The sequence below is a fragment of the Cygnus atratus genome, chromosome 5 (genome assembly GCF_013377495.2).
Source record: "Cygnus atratus isolate AKBS03 ecotype Queensland, Australia chromosome 5, CAtr_DNAZoo_HiC_assembly, whole genome shotgun sequence".
NCBI lineage: Eukaryota > Metazoa > Chordata > Aves > Anseriformes > Anatidae > Cygnus > Cygnus atratus.
In genome coordinates, this window is record NC_066366.1 from 32,146,011 (window position 1) to 32,168,534 (window position 22,524).

The 22,524-nt window shown below is 43.7% G+C and overlaps 1 protein-coding gene across 5 annotated transcripts in view; it reads left to right on the forward strand.

Moving 5' to 3' along the window:
• Positions 1 to 21,954, forward strand: part of RPAP1 (RNA polymerase II associated protein 1) — a 46,664-nt gene extending 24,710 nt beyond the window's left edge. For 4 of the 5 annotated variants that reach the window (XM_035539722.2, XM_050711321.1, XM_035539721.2 and 1 more), the window contains 11 exons: positions 2,021 to 2,178; positions 3,504 to 3,683; positions 4,521 to 4,722; positions 6,631 to 6,740; positions 8,026 to 8,221; positions 9,154 to 9,303; positions 9,780 to 9,922; positions 11,062 to 11,866; positions 18,138 to 18,314; positions 19,268 to 19,324; positions 20,126 to 21,941. In XM_035539722.2, the coding sequence (XP_035395615.1) occupies positions 2,021 to 2,178; positions 3,504 to 3,683; positions 4,521 to 4,722; positions 6,631 to 6,740; positions 8,026 to 8,221; positions 9,154 to 9,303; positions 9,780 to 9,922; positions 11,062 to 11,866; positions 18,138 to 18,314; positions 19,268 to 19,324; positions 20,126 to 20,281 (2,334 nt within the window). In that variant the 3' untranslated portion in view covers positions 20,282 to 21,941. Of the gene's footprint in view, positions 1 to 2,020; positions 2,179 to 3,503; positions 3,684 to 4,520; positions 4,723 to 6,630; positions 6,741 to 8,025; positions 8,222 to 9,153; positions 9,304 to 9,779; positions 9,923 to 11,061; positions 11,867 to 18,137; positions 18,315 to 19,267; positions 19,325 to 20,125 lie in introns of all 5 variants that reach the window. The other variant, XM_035539719.2, reaches the window with a different exon arrangement.
• The last annotated feature ends 570 nt before the right edge of the window (positions 21,955 to 22,524 follow it).

Genomic DNA, 22,524 nt, shown 5'->3' on the forward strand with positions numbered 1-22,524 from the left:
CTCTATGAGCCTATGAATATAGACTTGCCTATGGTTCAAGCACAGCATAGCTCTTAGCAGCACAGTCTCTGCTCCATTAGATGTGTTCTGCCAGTTGCAGGCAAACCGTAGAAATCTCTTGGAAGACAGAGTGTGAGCTGGAATAAAGAAGCTGAAATAATCAGTGTGAAGAAGGTGCATGTGTGTGTTTGGAAGGAGTTGCTGACAGTAATAATGCTATCTTCTGTTATGTACCAGTAGAGGAGCTGTCTCAAGCTTTTATCTGCTTTTTTTGTTCTGTGTAGTGCAGCTGTGCAAAACCAAATAGCACAGCTGAGTGATGCTGACCAATAGCAGATGCTTAGAGCACACATTGGCAAGTAGTGCTCTGTCCTCTCCCATGTCCCAGCAGCTTAGGACTTCATAAGCCAGAGGTCTAATTTGTATCCTCGTCTTTTACAGCCCTGGTTGAACTTTCCTGCCATGAATTTGTCTTAATAACTCTGAGGTTATTCACCAGTATTTCCAACCCCTCTTAGCTACTTCTGGACAGATTTTCCACTTCAGAGATAATTGTGTTCACTCATATAGGTCATCACACTAGTGCTATAAATACATAACATCTACCCAGAGTGGCACACGTTGCAGTGCAGTGAGCACCTCTTAGGGTTGTTAGTTCAGTATTTTTAATAGCATCTAATAAATTACCATACAGGAAAACGCTAGCATCAGCAAGAGAATACTAATTTCTGCTATAAAATACATAGAATAATATGCTGATAACAGATAGTGGGATATTTAAAGACTGTAGGTAGTGGTAGGAACATAACAGAAAATCTCTAAATTTTACTCTTCCACGCTTTGTGTACTCCAGATGTTTCGAGGTATGCAAAAATTGTTTACAAGGTTCCTGCCCCTCAGGCTTTGGTTCTGTTGTGCTCTCATATGGCTCATTGCAGGCACTTGAACATGGGAATTGAAGATAATCAAAACCCAAATCAAATTCGTCAATGTAGGAATTTATTTTACTGAGCAACAAAATTCTTCCATCTTCCTCCTCTGAAAGTAAATATAACTTTGCCCTCTGTTCTGTAGGAGGGGTGTCAAAATTGATAGTTTGATTCATCAGCTCCTTTGCTTTCCTACTGGTGTGCAGTGATTTCCCTACAAGATGGCTCTAAAGCATTTGAATTTTAAATTATCTTTAATATGTCATTGTGTTGTGAAAAAGACATTGTCAACTCATTTGTTTAGACAGAGCACACACAAGCTTTTGTATGTGTGGGAGAGGGAAAGAGAAGCTCTTTTTTATGGTTAAGCAAAAATATCCAGTTGTTGGGGAGAACAAAAATTATTTCTAGAGAACTTCAAATGAGTCATGTCATGTTTAATTCAGTACTAAAATAACCTCAGAACATTTTCAAGGCACCAAAATTCTATAATTGTATAAAAGTAATAGGCAGGAGGTACCCTTTTCATGAAATAAACACAGAATCATACAAAGATTCAGGTTGTACGACCTCTGAAAGCCATTAAGTGTGACCTCCTAAGAAAAATGTAAGCATCTATTCAGTATTTTTGTATACAGTGTCTTCATAAGATAAATCTCTGTGTAATCTTGACTAATAGAGTTCTGCTTATGACTAGTTAAAGAAGGATAATTATATATTTTAAAAGTCAATTGAAAGCTGCAGAGAGCATCTAAAACAAGAGTGTGTGTGGGCTAGACAAACCTCCTCCAGGAGTGATTTAAGTGTACTTGATCTGTGTAAGGAATGGATTAGGTAATACCTAGACATCCCTCCCAGGAATACTTCCATCTTAATAGCCATTAACCATTTGTTGACCCTTTGTAATATGCTCCCTAAGATTACAGATGCTAAAGACAGATTCAAACAGTGTGAGGGGAGCTTAGAATAGTCCGATGCACCAACAAAGCTACAGGTTTCACTGCAGCTTAATGAGTATCATGATGCATGTGAGTGAAGCCTCATTCCTTTGTCGTTTTTGTTCTTTTTCCTGTTTTTCTATTTGTTTTCAGCTTAACAAGTTTGAAATGAAGAGCCGATTAATTCGATTTATAGCTGAAGATCCCCAGGATCTGCTTCTGCCAAAGGAAGAAGCCATCAGGCTAAGCACTGAAGCCTTCCGGCTGTGGGCTGTGGCTGCTGGCTATGGTCAGGCCTGTGATCTCTACAGGTACAGTCCAAAGCTGGAGAAATGGGAACAGTGGGGTGGAGGGCACAATAGGAAATGGGCATCCTGTTCTAGAGAGAGTGAATTTGGGATCTCTAGGATCACTTGCTACTTCCTTCAGGGAGTCTTACCTCCCTTTCTTTGGTCTCCTGCAGTAAAACTCGGTTTCTAGAGGTATTCATGCTAAGTTCTTGTCTCTTTCTTTCTCTCCCTTATCTCCCACATTTAATCACTGGTACTCTGTTACTTCTTCTCTGTACTATGGCAGGACACCTGAACTTTTTAGGGCTACATCTTTTTTGCCCTGGAAGGCATGAATAATCTGTGTTTGCATAACATCAAGACACAGTGAGCGCAGCACACCCAGGATTGAATCTGATGAGCTAAGGGCAATGTGAGCAGCAGTCACCAGCATGCATACTAAGTGAAGCAGGCTAATGCCAACAAACTGCACTCTGCATTGACTCTCAGTTCAGTATAAAATTAAAGTTCTTGTACTTGACCTTCAAGGTCTGCACTGAGATAAGTCTGACCTACCTCAAGCATTGAATCTTCTTCATGTAATTACACTGACTTGAAACCACAGATAAGTCTGTGGAGTTGCCCTGAAGAGGAGTAAAGAGGAGGCCAGGAGTAAGTGTCGGAAGGGAGGTTCTGTCTTTGCAACAGCATTTTGAGTTCTCCAGCCCCATCATCTGTCTTGGTTAATAGAGAAAAAAACTGTATATAATTTTTAGCATGGTAAATAATGCTGAGGAAAGAGAAGCAGCAGAAGATTCCTTAAATTTGCATGATTATAACCAAAGACACTTTGAGCATTTCAGAACTAGAGAAACAAGAATAAAATAAATGACATTTTTCAAGAGTTGCTCACAATGCTTGGAGGCAGGGTAGGTTCCATTCAGTCGAGTTGGGAATGACAGAAGTCCTTCTGTCATCTTTTTCCCATGTCTGTTTATTTTTATTATGTTGGTGGTGTTTGTTCTCATCATCTCATTTTAGCAATCCTTATAAACGTGTGATGGGAGGGTGCATAGAAGATACAGCCAGGATCTTCCTATGGCATGCAGAGAAAGTTCAAGAAGCAATGGGCATAAATTGAAATACAAGAAATTTTACTTCACGGTAGAAAAAAGGTTTTCTTATACTTTTAAGGTGGTCAACACTGGAACAGATTGCTCAAAAAGATTGTGGATTCTGTGTTCTTGAAGATACTCAAAACCCAGCTACGCACGTTCCTAGGCAAACTTGCTTGAGTAGGGAGTTGGACTGCAGATGATCTGTAGAGATCCCTTCCAACATCATTTATTCTATGATTCTTACTATAGGGATCTCTACCCTGTGCTGGTGAGGATACTTCAGTCCCTGCCTGAGTTGCTCAGCTCTTGCCATGAGAAGAACCCAATGCGTGAGTTGTCTGTCCAGCGAGCTACAGCAGTGATTACTCTGCTGATGCACGTGACACAAACAGCAGGCTGCACAGTGGAGCTGCAGGCCAAGTTGAGCAGGTAGGCCCTCTGTCACCAGTGCTGTTTGTTTGAGCAGTTGGTGTCCCGCATTTCTTCTCTTTGGTTAGGAGACCTGGCTGTTCCCTTCTCTGTTTCTTTGTTTTGGGGTGGTGTACTGTTCCACGTGTGAATCCCTGAATGCTGGAGTGTGTTCCCTTTGATGTGAGGTCAGAAGGGATATCTAGACTGGTAGACAGCTGTATGCCTCCTAGCATGATGAGAGGGAGGAGTAAAAATGTGCATTTAACAATGGATTACAAGGGCAGCGTTAGCAAAATGCACTGCTGAATTGAGCTAGGAAACTCCTCAGACTTAGCCTTGAGAAAAAAAAAAAAAAACCTCTCTGAGGTTTGGAGGAAAGAACCTCTCTGCAGAGACTAAGGTGGGTCAGGATTGAGAGAACTTGGCAGTGGATTTGGTTTTGGTATATGTCAAAGCAGTAGAAGTTGCTGAAGACACAAGTACATTTTCTAGTCCAAAGAAAGAAACTCTGAACTATTTTAACCAAAGCTGAATACTGGGGTAACATGTCCAGTAAATCTAGAGCATAACTTAAGGACAAAATAATACAGATGAAGAAACTTTCACTATAATGAGTAGATTCTGCATTTGACCTTTCTGCCTAAAGTGGTTTGGATTGGTTTGGTCCGTGGGAATGTGCAAATTTGTTTTTCCCCTAGTGATTGTCATTAGGCTTCTGTCTTCTGGGCTACATGGAACTGGAAATCTTGCTATGATGTTTTGATCAAATAATTTATGATTTATGATCAAATGATGTTTTGGAGAGAATTGTTTTTTGAGAGATTTTCACTATCCTGTCATTCTGTTGTGTTTCAGCAATAGTTCAGAAGCTAGTGAACAGATTCCGCCTCCTCCAGTAGCATGGAATCACGTGTCAGGCTTACAGCCTTTCATTGAGACTGGTCTGAAAAAAATCCTACAGGAGATATCCCAGACAGAAACTTGGCAAACTCTCCAGCCTCTGACCACAACTTATATGATCTACCTGGGAGTTTATTACAGGGCTTGCAGCCAACAGGTAAGGCCTGAAAAATATAGGGTGTCTTTTCACCTCACCAGCATCAGTTTGTATATTACCACTAAAAACCTTAAAAAAAAAAAAAAAAAAAAAAAAAAAAAGAAGGGTATTGAAGAACATTAAATGAGGACTAGATTTTGTTTACCACACCTCATATCTAGAGTGGGTGGCGTTTAGGGTCAAATGAATTTGCTGATCCTTCAGATTAGCAATGCAAAATATCACTGTCTTCATTTCTTCCTTTGGGCTTGGAGTCTCAATCAAGGTATGTGGTAATACTCTGACTGTTTGGATTTACTGCTGAAAACCATAGCATGCAGCAAATATGACCTATTTGGTCATATTTGGCAGTCCTTTCTCTTTGTGGGCTAAATTAAGCTGAATGTTTTTGCATTTGTTGTGGTCTGAGAGCTTACATGTGGACAGTTACTGCAATAACCTGGTTGGAAGATTGAGCGCTGAGGATCATACCATATGAACTTTGGATAAGAGGCAATAAAGATAAATTTATTTGCTGCCCCACTGACATTCAAAGTCAAATTCTGTAACCCAGTCACTGTATGTGACCATCTTCTAAACTGAGTTTTCTGAAGGTTATACATCGAAGGTTATACATCAGTGTGTTATTTTATACTTATCTTAAAGCTATCTTAAAGATTCATGTTCTGAAGATAAATGCAAGTTTCCTCTTTACTGCCCAACTAATGCGTACAAGTTCTGACCTGGGAGAGCTGTCTTCAAGGTGTGGGGATAATTTAATGCCCATAGTTATCCAGACATCTGCAACTCCTCTGAAATTTGCCCCAAACAATTGAGTTTGCTTGCCATGGCTGGGGTGGAAACTGCCAGTATCTTTCAAAGCTATCTTCAGTGCTCCAAAGGTCGTTCGCACCTTTCACCTGCTGTCATTAGGTCATGAGTGTTAGAGAACCAGGGTGACTATTTAAAGAGATTAGTATTCCTTTTTAACCTTTACAGATACACCAGAAGAGCGGCTGCCTAAATTATTTCTTAGGTCCTTGAACTATACCGTAAGAATTTTTATTTCCATTAAAAAAAATGTAATCATCTACCTGTGTTTAGCTGGTCTGATTTGAAAAATCAAACATGCTACTAAAATTTATTTTTATTTTTAATGGGGTAGGGAAAAAAAAAATCAACCTGTATGGTAACTAGACTAGTGAGTATTGGGACCTTAGAATATTTTTGTTAGACTATTAAGAACTGAGGTTAACATCTTCTTTAGAGTTTGCTGACTGATTTCTGGAGAGAGTTTTTCCCTGAGGGAAAATCAGATTTTGTTACGGAAATAAGTATTTCTGTATCCTAAAGCAGCATACTAATGAAGGGAAAGTACAGTAAAAATTTGCCAGCATGTTCCTTCAACCTGGAATATTGCTTACTAGGGTCGGAAGAATTCGGATGGTTCACTAAAAGCCACAGATCCTCCCCTGTGCAGTGTTCATCCACAGCCATGTCTTGATGGGTAGGTCAAATGCACTTTATACAGTTGATTTTTTTTCAAGACCCTCATGATGCCACTCTGCTTTCTCGAGGTAGTTCTGATCACCTTTGTGTTTTCTTCAAGTTAAATGGGAAGATCAGCACATAGATAGTATGGGGAGGGTGGGGTTAGCCACTTAGGGCAAGTTTTCGTTTAGGGAATCTTGCTCCCTTACTTCCAGCCAAGTAAGAATTCTCTGTGATGCATTTAATACTTGAGTACTGAGGACACCTTGAGGTGCCAGCTCTCGGCTTCCACACCTTGAGCAGTGAGGCCAGCTCTAACCCATAGCAGTACCAGTACGTAGATGATAACGTGTCTCAAAGAGCTAACTAACAACAGAGAGAGGAATTAAATCATCCTGTCTTTTTCTGCTTTCCCATGTTTCCCCATGTTTTATGCAGCCATCGGTCAATCCAATTGACTGCTTAGAAGAACTGGAACGTTTGACATCTGAGGTGCTGCAGCCTCTTCTCAGCCAGCCAGCCATATGCAGCATGTGGGATTTACTCAGGTAAAATCATTCCATTGCTAAGAAACAGTTGCCTGAAGCTAAGGGAGTCTCATTGCTGTACTACGTAAGGGAGCCCATTGTACTGCGTGGTCAGGAATGGACAAAGCTCAGTGGTTCAGGGACTGAGAATCCACTCACACCAAAGAAATTCTCTAATGTTGGCCTAGAATATATCAAAGAGCACAGTTCTGCTTCAAATGTTTCCAATCCTACCATTTATTTACCTTGTACCTAAGTGCCCCATGTGTGTGACACTGATAGCTGGGTGAATTAGAGTGCAGTAGGGCTGTGTCTACACCCTGCTCTGTCCTCCCTCTGCTCATAGCAAAAGGCAGGATGGCTACAGAGGTTCTCTAGTTCTTCCTCGCCTACTGGTGCTGCTGCAGTGCCTGCATCTCTACCCTTCATGTAGCTGTGTTTTATATCAATTCCAAATCAATGTTAGTCACTCTTGGCTTTGATTCTTTTTTTTGTTTCCCTGATTTAAAAACAAGAAGAAGAAGAAAATAACATCAGTTTGAGTCCGTCTTACATTAGTGGGGAAGTACATATACTGTTCATGTGCTCTTATGATGCTTCTTTTATAACATAATTTAAGCTCCTGCAGAGCTCCACAAGGGCCTTGAAAGCCACCGCAGGAACGTGAAAGGCCGGATGACAAACTGTCCTTTCAGACATTTGGATAACATGAGTTTTGTCTTGGGCTCCCGGAACTGTCGAGCACTGCAGAGATATTCTGTCTTTCTGCTGTAGAGGGAGCCTCACTACCAGCCTGTGAATCAATCCCTTGAAGAGGGGGAACCTGAAAGGTTTAACTTCTAGCCAGGGAAATATCTAGTTGCTTCTAAGAATGTATGATGTAAGGGGCACTTAAATTTTTGGTTTTAAGTGGCATTTGAATGGTCACCAGAGTGTCTGGCCCATCTTATTTCATGACTGAAAAATAAGATCTGAAGCTTCTATCACCAAAGATTCCAACACAAGGGGCAGCATTTTTGCAATGTCAGTTTTAGATACAAGCTGCCTTTTGGCTTTGCTTGACAGTTTATTTTTGAAATGTTCCAAATGTGTGGGCAGACTTATCAGCCTGCCTTACGTATGCTTGTGGGGAAATGTGTATATATATTATTAATTTTTTTAATCAAGGGTCCAATACTTTCAAATGTTTGACATCAGAGATGTATCAGTGCATCAGTATTTCTGTACATCATGTACTATTCAACTGAAGATAAGAATTCATGACGTGCTTTTGATCTGATCTCTCTCTCGTTCTTTGTTCACACAGGCCATGTTCTGCTTTGTGCAATCCTCTGTCCTGTTCCCCGGGACCTGAATCTGTGTTGAGCATCATATCTTTGAGTTGTACTGGAGGCAAACCTTCTTTGAACCTAGTTGGTTCCAAGTCCCCTTTCCCCTTCCTCACTGCCCTCCTGTTTCTCATCAATAGCATCACTCGCATTCACAAAGGGCTGATCAGCAAGGTGAGTATAGACTTTTTCACTATAAATTCTATGTGAATGGTAGTATACTTGGGAGGGAGGTTAGTGTTTGTGTATTCCCAGGCTTAAGAATGATGTTACTAAGATGATTAAAATAGAATTGTTGTATATTTTTAATTTAAAAATATCAAAGTACTATAGAGAGAAATACCCCCATTTTCAGAATGGCTGAAACAAGGATCTGAAAAATATCCTGTCTTTGAACTCAAATATCCAGTTGACACTGGGAAGCTGGGATTATAAAGTGGGTGTCAAATGACAAGGAGGCTTAAAGGATGGATTTATAAAGAATATTTAGAAGGGTTAAGCAACTGTTGTTTGGCTAAACAAAATAATTGAGTGTCAGAGGAGGGAAGAGAGATGGTTGAAGGATATATAACAAAGGAAAATGGGATAAAAATAAATAAGAGAATGAAAGCTAGAGTGGTTGGAAAGGTTTCTTCCCACTTGTCGCCCCGAGTTGTTAGAATAAGAGTGAGTCATGGAAGAGTGCTAACTCTGAAGAGGAAACGGCAGCGTCCTAGGGAGATGGAGTGCCTAGCATAAGCTTTCTCAAAGCTTTCCTCTGTGATCTTATGTTTAATTAGCTGATCAGTTACTAATAGCAGTATATTGCTAGATGAGAGAAAAACCTTTTAAGTGGCTGACCAGGTTTCTGTCTTACAAAGCAAAGTGGAAAATGTAGGCAGTGACTATCAGTTACCTGATGTCAGGGGTGGTCATGATGGATGCAGGTGAGCCCCAAGGCAGAAAGGTAGTTATCAGGCCATTTCTAAATATCATTTTTGGAGTAGCCAACAGAAATTCTTACGGGAGAAAGCAGGGGGTGGTAGACTTTGGAGAGGACTGTTTTACTTTCCTCCATGCATGGACTGTGTTAGTAGTATTTGTCTCTGCTTCTGATTCCGTTATAGTACAGCTCTGTACTGAGCTTTGGAGGCCTGAAGGATTATCTGCACCAAAGCTGGCAGACTGGACCTCCCTCTGTAACTCCCTCATCTGCGTGGATGCTGCGCCATGAATATCATCTGCAGTACTTCGTGTTAGCGTTGGCTAAGAGAATGGTATCCTTGCTGGTCCTTTCATTTCTTTCACCCCAGGAATTGAGTTCACCTCGGTTTCTGTAACTCAACGTGTCAGACTGGCAACTGGCCGTCAGGGTTCTTCCATGTAGCTGGCTTAGGTCTGGTGACTCTTCTGCTGTCTTGACTGTTGTGCGCCATTAGCAAAGAGTATCTTCACTTTACAGTTGCTGATGTGGGGATTTAGATCCAAAATACTTGGGATGGCAAAATTGTATTTTTTCCTGTCTTTGGGCTAGAGTGAGAAGAACTTTTTAACAGCACACTTGAAAACTGTGTCTGCCTTTCTAGGGCAGTAAGAGGAAGCAGAAGAATGTCCGTATGAATGCTGACAGTGCTCACGGTGCCTCAGTTTCTAATTTTCTAGTGAGATCTCTGCCTCAGCTGTCTCCGTCCTTGTTGATTGCCCTGTTGACAAATGCTACAGTGTTTTTACCTGGTGTTTTGTTTCTGTGCAGGTGGGCACTTGTCCAGATTACAGACAGCATGCCTCGCTCCATCACTGCGTCGCCCTGGCATTGCTAAGCCGTCTGTTACCAGGGAGCGAGCATCTGGCTTATGAGGTCCTGCTGGATCTTGCCTTTAATCCAGAGTTTCTTCCGTAAGCTTTGCATTTTTTTCCTTCTTTCTGTAATGTGGGAAGGCTTGGGAAAGATAAGAAAGCAGAAGTTGGCACTGGAATTTGGTTGTAAATTTTTGCCTTTAATAGGGCTTGTATTCAAATTGTAGATACTCATTGACATATTCTCAAGTGATGGAGCCTTCCAGTCAGACCAACAGCGTGGTTGCAGATTTCTTTCCAGTGTAGCCCTGTTGAGAAATAAGACCACTTTCTTTTGATCTCCTCTGTGGCCAGAGTCCCGTGATTCCTGGTAGAATTGATTTTCACTAAGGTCCAACATCTACTGTGCTGAGTGTAGTGAGCATACAAAACACATTGCAACCTGACCTACTCTGAAAAGCTCACTAAGTCTTTCTCTAACCCTCACTATACAATTTCTTACATAAACTTTTGCTGATTTGACAATGATGATGTACTTTTACTGGAAGAAATCCTGAGCATCTCGAATATGAAGCCTCCCATGTCTAGCCAAGATGGCAGCAGTTTTAGTTCATCCTAATCACTTTGAAACTTGCCATGGTGCTTCTGTATAGGAGGTTGGACCAATATGCTGCAAAGAGATACCATACTTCTCCAGAAAAATTGCCTTTCAAAAGGAAAGCTTTTTTAAATTGTATTTTCTTGCAAGTATCTGCTATAGAGGCACTATTTCGCAAGAATTTCCACAAGTAATCAGAGACAATGGTCAGTCTCTGATCTGAAATCATGGCAAATGGGTTTGACAGCACCCCTCTCTCCATTTCAATTTATCAGTCTGTATAGTTGCAACTGCAAGCAGCAAAGCTACTGTCGTGAGAATTGTCGTACTGATTCATCCTCCACAACAGAGCGCTGACATTGTGCAGAGGTTTTTCATGCAATACCTTCATGTTGCTAGCTCCAGATGTAGTTCTGTGAATTTCCTGTAGATATCAAGGTAGCTGATGCTTTACAGGCACACAGTATTACTATAACTGAATGCTGCAGAAAGTTTTGCAACTGCTGTGTGTACTACTACTCTCCCGGATCCAGGGAGATCATAGAGATGAATTTTTGTGTTGCTTATTTTTTTTGGCGTTTGGTGTGTGTGGTGTTTTTTGTTTGTTTAATTTTAACTGATGTTTATTTCTGTCTTACAGTGAAGGGAAAACTGGAGGGCCAGAAGCAGCTGACTTTTCTGATATCCTGCATCTGGGTACCAGTGCCAAACTGGCACAGCCTGCCTCTGCAGCAGCAGCATCTTCAAAGCCTACACGTGGTGCCCTGCTGAAAGAATCATACCAGAATCTGCCTGTCATCCGCTCCTGCTACCTCTCTCATTTTGTTCACTTGCAGCCTGCCCTTGTGCATTCCCAAGCATCCTACGAAGGACGGAATTACCTCATCCAGTCAATGCTGCTTCCTGAGGTCAAAGGGCCCATCCTGCCTTCAGACTGGCCTTTCTTTCCACTTATCAGCCTCTACAACAAAGTGACTAATGCAGAGACACGGGGGGCTGTGCTGAACTCTCTCCCACTTGATCTAGTCAACACTGTGACCTGGAACCTTCAGTGGGTCTTGTTGCTGGAAACCTGGCGTGCTAAAACCCTTCAGAGCATCCCTACTGCTGCCAAACTTGCACGACTTATGTGTGTCTTCCTCACAGGTGGTGACCTCTTTCTAGAAGCACTGATCCACTGCTACACAGCTGCCCTTCTCTCTATCTACTGCCAGCCCAAGGTGCTAGACTCCCTAAACTTGGATGCTCCACTCCCTGGTTTGGCTTCCTTCCACGATCTCTATATAAGTTTGCTGGAACAGTTTGAAGGCGTCTCCTTTGGAGATCCACTCTTTGGAGTCTTTGTTCTTCTACCTCTGCAGAAGCGTTTCAGTGTTCATCTGCGTCTGTCTGTTTTTGGGGAGCACACAAGTATCCTGCGGGCACTGGGAGTGCCGCTCCAGCAGGTAATCCTGGCTTATGGTAGTTACCTGTCACTGCACGTTTCTGAGATACTGGGCTCTTGGGTGTTTCTTCAACCTTGATTTGGGCATCCTCCCAGCACTTATCTCTTCCTCACCCCTCAGTGTCCAGTAGAATAGTAATGCTTTCTGTCCCGTGCTCTGCTTTTTCTGATGGTTGAGAAGCTCCTCATTTATGGCCTGTATGTATGAAGGGCTACTCTGCACCCGATGTTCTTCTGACATAAATTACCTTTCCATTAAGTAAGTATTTTCTTTGTCTGGTGAGAACCTTTTCCTCTGCAGTGCATGGACAAACACTTGTTTTTTCCTCTCAGACCGTGTTTCCACAATTGGTTATACTGGAGTTGTGCTTCACTGGGTCCCTCAGTGAGAAAGTTTGATCTGTTAAGTGCAGGACTGCATTTCTTTTGAATGAGCAGAGCATAAGACATGGAATTTATCTCTCTTTAAGTTCTATGTCCCTTGCAAAATACCAGTTGACACCTGATTTTGCCTAAAGTTTGTTAATACAAAGACAACGTTTCAAAAAAAATATTCAAGCAACTGTGAACCAGCAGTTTACATGAGATCAATGCTTTGCATCATGTGGTTGCAATACTTTCATTCTGGATGTAGTAGCCTTGCAGCCAGTTTTTCTATATAATTATGGCCAGATGAGCCTTTTGTTTCTTAAGCCAAGTAAGCCGAGATATTCTGACTTGCTTCTTAATGATAACTCTGTTCTCTTGATCTGTTTGTTCTCAGTAGCTCTTCCCTGTCTCTGTTCTAGTTCCACAAATATAGAATCATAGAATATCCCAAGTTGGAAGGGACCCATAAGGATCATCAAGTCCAACTCCTGGCACCGCACAGGTCTGCCCAAAAGTTGAGACCATGTGACTAAGTGCACAGTCCAATCTCTTCTTAAATTCAGACAGGCTTGGTGCAGTGACTACTTCACTGGGGAGCCTGTTCCAGTGTGCGACCCCCCTTTCGGTGAAGAACCTCTTCCTGATGTCTAGCCTAAACTTCCCGTGCCTCAGCTTGACACCGTTCCCACGGGTCCTGTCACTGGTGATAACGGAGAATAGGTCACCTGCCTCTCCACTCCCCCTCGCGAGGAAGTTGTAGACTGCGATGAGGTCCCCCCTCAGCCTCCTCTTCTCCAGGCTGAACAGGCCAAGTGACCTCAGCTGCTCCTCATATGTCTTCCCCTCTAGGCCCTTCACCATCTTCGTCGCCCTCCTCTGGACACTCTCCAACAGTTTAATGTCCTTTTTGTACTGTGGTGCCCAGAACTGCACACAGTACTCGAGATGAGGCCGCACCAGCGCAGAGTAGGGCGGGACAATCACTTCCCTTGACCAACTAGCAATGCCGTGCGTGATGCATCCCAGGATACGGTTGGCCCTCCTGGCTGCCAGGGCACACTGCTGGCTCATATTCAACTTGTTGTCAACCACAACCCCCAGATTCCTCTCTGCGGGGCTGCTCTCCAGCGTCTCGTTGCCCAGTCTGTACGTATAGCCAGGGTTGCCCTGTCCCAGGTGCAGGACCCGGCACTTGCCTTTGTTAAACTTCATGTGGTTGGTGATCGCCCAGCTCTCCAATCTGTCCAGATCTCTCTGCAAGGCCTTTCCACCCTCATCTGAGTCTACAACTCCTCCAAGTTTGGTGTCATCGGCAAATTTGCTCAAAACACCTTCTAGTCCTACATCCAAATCATTTATAAAAACATTGAAGAGGACTGGCCCTAAAATGGAGCCTTGAGGGACCCCACTAGTGACCATCTGCCAGTCAGATGGGGCCCCATTTACCACAACCCTTTGAGCCCGGCCCGTCAGCCAATTGCTCACCCATCACATGATGTTTTTGTTTAGCTGTATGCTGGACATTTTGTCCAGTAGGATCCTATGGGAAACCGTGTCAAAAGCTTTGCTGAAGTCCAAAAAGATCACATCAGCTGGTTTCCCTTGATCGACTAGATGGGTGATCTTATCATAAAAAGAAATCAAATTTGTTAGGCAGGACCTACCCCTCATGAACTCATGTTGGCTGGGACCAATGACTGCATTGTCCCCCAGGTGTGCTTCAATAACTTCAAGGATCATCCTCTCCATAGTTTTACCAGGCACTGACGTGAGACTGACAGGCCTGTAATTGCTAGGGTCTTCTTTCTTACCCTTCTTGAAAATTGGCACAACATTTGCCAGCTTCCAGTCCAATGGGACCTCTCCAGATTCCCAAGATCGTTGAAAAATAATTGAGAGAGGTCCCGCGATGACATCAGCAAGCTCTTTAAGCACCCTGGGATGAATCCCATCTGGACCCATGGACTTGTATGGATCCAGGTGGAGCAGCAATTCCTGCACACGTTCAGGGTCGCTTGGGAGTTTGTCATTCCCACTGTTATGGTCCTCCAGCTCAGGGTACCCCGGGTCCCGAAGCCCATCATCAGTGTTGAAGACAGAGGCGAAGAATGCGTTAAACGTCTCTGCTTTGCCTATGTCATTGTCTGTGAGGAGACCCTCCCCATCTAGTAGCAGACCTATGTTTTCTTTGGTTCTCCTTTTTCTGTGCACATATCTAAAAAAACCTTTTTTATTGTCTCCCACAGACATGGCCAGCTTCAACTCTAGTTGGGCTTTGGCCACACGAATTTTCTTCCTACAAACACGAACAGCATCCCTGTATTCCTTCCTCGTTGCCTGACCCTCCTTCCAGCAGCTGTACACTTTCTTTTTTTGCCTAAGCTCCAGTAGAAGTTCCCTGGTCAGCCAGGCTGGCCTTCTGCCCCACTTGTCTGACTTCTGATATTTTGGAATCGCCTGAGCTTGTGCTTTTAGGAGGCAGTGCTTAAAGATTGACCAGCACTGATGGACGCCAATGCCTTCAAAAGCAGTTTCCCAGGGGACCTTGCTGACTAGTTCCCTGAGCAGCCTGAAGTCTGCTTTCCCCATATCCAGGGCTGAAGTTTTGGTGACAGTTTTCCTTCTGTCACCATAAATTCTAAACTCAACCACTTCATGGTCACTATGACGGAGACGGCCGCCAATTGCCACGTCTCCCACAAGACCCTCTCTGTTCTCCAGCAACAGATCTAGGAGGGCACCTTTCCTAGTTGGCTCTCTTAGCACCTGCACCAAGAAGTTATCATCTAGGTGCTTTATGAACCTCCTGGACTTGCTCGTGTCAGCTGTGTGGTGATCCCAGTTGACGTCTGGCAAGTTGAAATCCCCCATTAGGACAAGGGGAGTTGATCTCAAGGCATCTCTTAGTTCTGCAAAGAATAATTAATCGGCGTTGTCGTCCTGGCCAGGTGGTCTGTAATAGACTCCCACAACGACATCCCCTTTATTTGTTTATCCCTTAATCCTTACCCAGAGGCTCTCAACTTTGCCATAGCCAATGTGAAGTTCCACACAGTCCAGCCCATGCTTCACATACATTGCCACCCCGTCACCTTGCCTACCCTGCCTGTCCCTCTTGAAGAGCCTGTAACCATCTATTGCAACACACCATCGACAGGACTCATCCCACCAGGTTTCGCTTATGCCGATTATGTCATAGCTGTGAGACTGGGCCAAGACTTCTAGCTCATCCGTTTTATTCTTCATACTGCGTGTGTTTGTGTAGAAGCACTTCAAATGCGCCTCCCTACACGCAGCATCTTGTGTAGCTGACCAAAGGGCCTCACTAGCACACAGTCCCTCTGATTCTAGCACACCATCCCTTAGCTCATCACCAGCATGCCTGGTTTTATTCCCTTCCCCCTTCGACTCTAGTTTAAAGCCCTATCTATCAGCCCTGCCAACTCCTGAGCAAAAATCCTCACCCCTCTCTGAGAGAGGCGCATCCCATCTGGTGCCAGCAGGCCCGGTGTCGCGTAGACCTTCCCGTGACCAAAAACCTGAAATTCTGCCGGTTGCACCAGTCCTGGAGCCACGTGTTAATGTGATGAATCTCTTTGTCAGCATCGATTCCCCCCTATCGGAAGGACAGAGGCAAACACAACCTGTGCCCCTGATCCTTTAAGTAGTCGCCCCAAAGCCCTAAAGTCCCTTTTGATCGCTCTTGGACTTCTTGTTGCTACCTCGTCATTACCAGCCTGAAAGACCAGTAGCGGGTAGCAGTCGGTGGGCTGTACCAGGTGCTTGACTTTCTTAGCGAAGTCTCTCACCCGAGCCCCAGGGAGGCAACAGACTTCCCCGTGGGTTGCGTCTGGCCGGCATATTGGGCCCTCTGTCCCTTTCAAAAGGGAGTCCCCCATGACAATAACCCTTCTTTCTTTTTTGACAGTTGACGTAGCAATGCGGGGGATAGGTTGCCTTGCCTTAGGCATCCTCTCCAACTGGGATGGGCTTTCGCCTGCTTCATTGTTCTGACTGTCGTGTTCTAGACCCTCATACCTGTTATATAAGGGTAGATGGGAAGGTGAGGTGGGCAGGGACAGGGCTCGCCTACCATCCCAAACAGGAACTTGCCTCCATTCCTCCCCTTGGCCTAGGTCTCCTCCTACTGCCTGGCGGGATGAGGGAACTTTTGTCTTCTGTGTAGCAGGAGACATCTGTGCTATGGCAGGCTCATGAGTCTGTCTCAGAGAGGGCAGAGTACACCTCCACCAGTCAATTTCTCTCTCTGACTCTCTGATGCTCCTGAACCTGCTCGCCTCCTCCCGAAGCTCCGCTACCTGGCTGAGCAGCTCTTCAATCTGGGCACACCTCCCACAGGCATACCTCTCGCTGCTGCTGTCGGATACCGACAGAAGACTCGGGCACACCCCGCAGCCCAAGACCTGGATGGCTGCGCGTTTCCCCGAGCCCTCCGTCTGAGTGGCCACATCGGTGACTGCGGCCGCAGAGGCCGCAAGAGATGCGGAGGCCATGGTTTTCTGCCTGGTTGCTACCATGGCCAGGTTCCTCGCAGGCAGGTTACAGGTACCGAAGGGAAAGACCGCGCTGCGAAGGAGCGGCGAGGGGCCCTCCCTACCGGCGCGAACTGCCGCGCCCCGCCCTGGTCGCTCGCGCTCCCTAGGGGCTGCTTTTGAACGGCCGGGGAGGGGGCGCTGCTGGCTCCGCCTGCGCCTCGTCAGCCTCCCTCGCGAGGGCTGCCGGGTCCTGGCGGCTCCCTCGGCTGCTTCGGGTGGCGTCGATGCCGGAAAAAAAGCCCTGCCTGTCTCGATCCCCCGCTCCGCTGCAGAACGCGTCTGCCCCGGAGCCGATCGCCTCGGCAAATATAAGTAGAGCTGAACGCCCTATTCCAGATGAAATTCTTCATTCTACATATGCTTTATCTTGCCTTGATCCCGCAATGCCAAATCCCTCAATGCCATCAGAATTGTGACGTACGTTATGATGGAGAAAGTTTCAAAGCAGGTTTCTATGCTTTGTTTTTCATGTGCTCAGATTTTTTTTTTAAACAATACTTTGGATAATGTTTTCATTGCTGTGTTGCTTGAAAACAAAACGTGCATTGGAAAATCTGAGCAAAATCATCTGTGGGGAGGTGTTTTTTCCCTTTTTGTCTTAAGATAAGTTAAGCATACCCTAGTGGGCAGGGCAGTAAAAATTTTAGTAGTACTGTCTTTGTAGCCAAAGACTGAAGCTTGGCATGGATGCCATGTTGTCACTGAAGACTTACTGAGTGTAGTCAATGATTGTCTTCAATCTTGCAAAGAAGATGCTTTAAAATGAAATACATAACGCTGGTGCTAGAAGACGTATAAAAATAGAGAAGAACAATATTTGGTTTTCTGGAGAACAGAGAAGCAAACAAAACCAAGTTGTTATTAAAAGCTTTTATGACCTATTTTTCAAAGCTAGATGGTGAAGTCAGAAAATGTTGGAAACTTCATTTAATAGCAACGATAACTCTGGCATAAATACCTGCTTTCTTTTTCTCACTAAATGCATAGGTCAGTGTAAGCCTCTCTGATGCATTAGCAGGAGATGCTGCTGAAAGCACTTTGTCTCCTCACTTTGAAACACCTCTTCTTACCTGTGCCCAAAAACAACTATAGTCACTTGACCACTAAAACACTTCTTCATAAAGGTGAAGAGGTCTTGAGGGCACTTTGACAAAGGCACATCACATTAGTCAGGGTGGGCAGCAACAGTTCTGCTCCAACTGGGAGCTGTGCCACTGAGGTGTGTTGTGTTACACGGGAGTGTGCACCAAAACAACTGGAGAAGGGGACACTAAAGTCCTGAATTTCCCCTCACTACTTAGATCCCAACACAAAAAGTAATGTTGCTTTTGGGTGGTTTTCTTGCAGTTTCCTGTACCTCTTGAGCGATATACTTCCCCTCCTGAGGATAACCTGAACCTCCTGCGACTCTACTTCCGAACGCTGGTCACTGGCGCACTGCGCCACACCTGGTGCCCTGTTCTTTATGTGGTGGCTGTGGCTCACGTGAACAGCTTTATTTTCTCCCAAGATGGTACAACACAGGTAGGTAATGAATGGCAGAGCCTCAGGGTTGGAAGCTTTGGGTTTTGCACCTGCTCTTCCCAAGAGTCCATTGTGGCTTGTTGGTGAATCACTGACCCTGAACTTGAAAACAAAGATTGTAAACATATGTTGAGGACTGTGCAGCTATTTGAGGTCTGAAGGTTGGAATCCACATAGGAGAGAGCAGATGGCAACCATTATTCATTATAAAATAAGAAACTTGTACTAGTGGCAGCAAATCCTATACAAACCTTTCAAGTCAGCAACTGTGGGCTACTGTACTGAAGGAAAGAATGAAGCACAAATGATGGAGCTGATCAGCTCCATAGCTTGTAACAGATTTAGCCTCTGTTGGGGCAATCTTAAGGAGTGGAATGCTCTTTCAGCTTTCTTGAATAACTAACTGCCTGAATTAATGAAGCACAAACCCTCCTGTGGCCTTGGGGCCTCCAGCACTGGTTCCCCCTCTGATCTATGATTTTACCTGATAGTTGAGATGTCAGAATTGTAGAATGGTTTGGGTTGGAAGGGACCTTAAAGATCATCTAGTTCCAAACCCCCTGCCATAAAGAGGGACACCTTCTACTCAACCAGATTGCTTAAAGCCCCATCCAGCCTGGCCTTGAACACTTCAGGGATGGGGTTTCCTGCTTCAGTGCCTCACCACCCTCTGAGTGAAGAATTTGTTCCTAATATCTAATATATATCTACCCTCTTTCAGTTTAAAGCCATTACCCCTTATTCTATCAATACATGTCAGATGGGCATCAGGTCAGGGGAAGGAGGAAAAGGAGGGGGATCCAAGTGATTGCCACCTCAAGGCCTTTCTGATGGAACAAGCTGCTCTTTGGACCATCATCATAATAAGCAGAGCATCCTTCTAGAGTGCTGCATGGCCTGTGGGCAAAGCTAGTGTTGTGCTGTATTAATTTAAGTATGTGTTTTGTTCTTAGGAGGCTGATGCTGCTCGGAAAAGCATGCTGCGAAAGACGTGGCTCTTGGTGGATGAGGTAGGATCCGTAAGGATCAGTGTGTGCTACTGGGGCTTGAGTTTTTCAGGCATGGTACTCTTACAGATTTAAATTTGTGTTTGAAGTCTGAAATTTGCTTTTGTCTACATTGCTAACATGAGAATGAGAAATTAGCAGAAGGATTTTAACATGCAGTGGCTATCAGGAGTATTATCCAGTTCTTGTTGTAATTGAACTCAATGCACTGAGCCCACTGGAACACAGATGTATCTCCTGTACTGTATTTCTGAGCCTCTTACTGGAGCAGTATTTTATCTGGATAGTGAGAGGTCCTAAAGGGGTGGTCGTAGCACAGCTGTGAACAGGCAGCTAGCAGGGACCTCCCTTAACTCTTAGTTGGATGCTTTCCCCACAAAAGAACAAAACAAATGTGAGGTGTCTGCTTTCCTGCTTTCCCTCCTGCCGTATCCTAACAGATCTTGCCAAAGTCTATCATTTCTGTAACAGAGCTGAGTCATTTGGCCCTTTATGTTTAGTGTCTAGGGTAAACTCATAGTTTCCACTCAAAACCCCATTTTGGCATCTGGCAAGAGATCGTTGAGGGGGGTTGTTGAGGAGACAGCAGAGTTTTGTTCAGAAGTGGAAAACTCATGCAAATCAAGTGTTTCTTGGAAGAAACGTACCTTTTACAGCTCTTCTATTGAAGATGATGCAGTTAAATATGTTGGGCATGGTGGAGTTGTATTGTCTGGCAGCCTGCTATGTTGTGTTGGAGATAGGGAGGAATGATTAGATTCTTATTTATAAGACATGCTTAATGACTGTAATTTCTTTCTTCAGACCCTGAAAAAGCACCTTCTCTACTACAGACTGCTGAATGCCGAGAGCCCTTTGGGATTTGACCTTTATGAGCAACTCCCTCCCATGCGACTGAAGTACCTGCAGACGGTGATACAGAAAGAAAATAAGGAGAATGCACTAGTGCTAGTCTCATAGCAAAACACTTGTGGAAGAGGAGGACTAAGTAGAAGAACAGAAATGCTCAGTTTATGCTTCACAGATGAAACTATGTACATTTTAGACAGTTACAGTGTCTTGCTTGGACACTGTCAGCATCTCTGCAAAGTGAAGCACTAGTAGAATGCTCCCAGCCCTGCAGTACAATACAAACCTCAAGATATGTCAATGTGTGTGTGGCCTCTCCATTATGAATGCTGGGGCATTTTCCTGCATTCTCTTTCAGATTGTTCTACTTCTTCCTGGAGGAGGTAAGAATGAGTCTAAGAGGCACTGGAGTATTGAATAAACTGAAAGAACTGAAAAAGCCATTTTGTTCATTCAGGTTGGAGATTGTAAATTCTCATGACGATGTCTGTGTTCCCCAGGTCTTTCCCTTCTTTTTTTTTTTTATCCTGGGTTTTGAACGGTCCCTTTCCACCACTGCCCCTGCAAATAGAATGACAGCACAGCAGAGAAGAAGCTGATCCTGTGAACTATTTTTTTCCTTTCACATGCAGTTTTTCATATACAGGATCATATTCTGTGCAAATGACCAGTCACAGATATATGGAGCCGGATCTCTAAGAAACAATAGCTCCTAATGCAGTCAACATCTTACCTTGTCTGTCTTTTGGATAGCATCTAAACTGCTTCATTTTCTCCCTTATTTGTTTACATATATAACAAGATAAGAAATAATTTATTTGCAGGGAGAATGCTTGTCAGAAACCACTCCCCCTTAGAGAAGAAAAAAACTTATCTGCTTGTTTAACTAGAACATGTATTGATTGCCTTCTGAGAAGAAGGGAATGTAATTTAAATTTTTAAGTGGTGTTCCTAAGTTTAGACCTCGTTTTAAAAATCCCTTATTTGATTCCCACTTCTACATCCAAATTCTGTTTTGCAGCTGCCAACACATGGGCTACAAATGTAGTGTCCTAAAGTGTTCATCACAAATGCCAGGTCAAGCCCAGAATTTACCCTAAGTGTAGTCTCACTGAAGTGGATGTTTCATTTGTATCCAATAGTTTTTGTAGAACTACAGTCAGTCTGGCAGACTTTTGTTTCAATAATTTTTATGAATAAAACTTGTTAAAGTTATTTCTTTTGCTTTGTTCTTATATACAAATACCTCTGGAAGGTGCAGGGTGATGCCTAGCCTAAAGACATAAGATTCTTTCTACCTGACAGAAAGTTTTGTAAGTCTACCAACACCCCCTAAGTTTCCAGAAGATACTGTTTCATCTTTTTTGTCCTCTTATTTCAGATAGGACATAGGTGGAACTGATGTGTCATTTTGATCTTTATTTTCCTGTTGCAGTTTTTGATCTGCAGCTGGGGGAAACTACAAAAGCACAAAGTGGTCAACAATCATTTTCCTTGTTGCTGATTATTTCAAAAGTACTTGGTGTGAGTAAAAGTTTAATCAAAGGCATTCAAGTTTCTATTCTGTCCAGATGGTGACAGTCCCAGCAGTTGTCTTTCAAGAGCAATGAATGCATGGTAAAAGTTAGTAACTCTTAGCTGGCCATTTAAGAACTGCCTTCCTCAAGGAATTCATCTTTTGCTTTTCTGACCTACAAAAACCTCTTGTGTAATGCAAAGCTGAGTTTTTAAATGTATACAGGGTGTAAATAAACATTTTGATAACTAGTTTTTTTGGAACAATGAGAATGCTCTTTTCTTTATTTAAATCTTTCTTGTCTTTGGATAGTTCTGTGTGGAGTTTTATCAATATATTGGGAATGCCACATGCTGTGAGGTATGGTGGGTCAATGACACAGGGTGTCAAATGCTATGTATACATGGCAAAGATACAATGTGAGTACTGTGAGACTTGTCATGTGCCACAGGTGGGAATGAAGTAAAAAAACTGTCCACAGATGGTATCTGTAGGTGACGAGAGAGGAGGTGAATTTCATTTACTTTGTGAAATCTGGGAAAGAAAGGATCAGGCTTTTGTCTCTTTCTGAGAAGCCCCCTTTTTTCCCAGATGCTTCTTAGGCAATTAATATATGCCCAGAATATACTTCCATCTTCTGGCATGGAGTTCTGTTGCAAGCAACAGGAATGGAGGGAAGAAAAGGATCCCAAACAGTTCTGTAGGCCATGTTTGTGTGCAAAAATTTTATGCATGTTGTGCATCAGCTGTAAGCTCTCAAAACTTTGGCTGTGACTGAGACTGTACAGCAGTCCTAACCTTGAAATTTAGAAAGCTCTGGGCAACCTTGTTACAGATT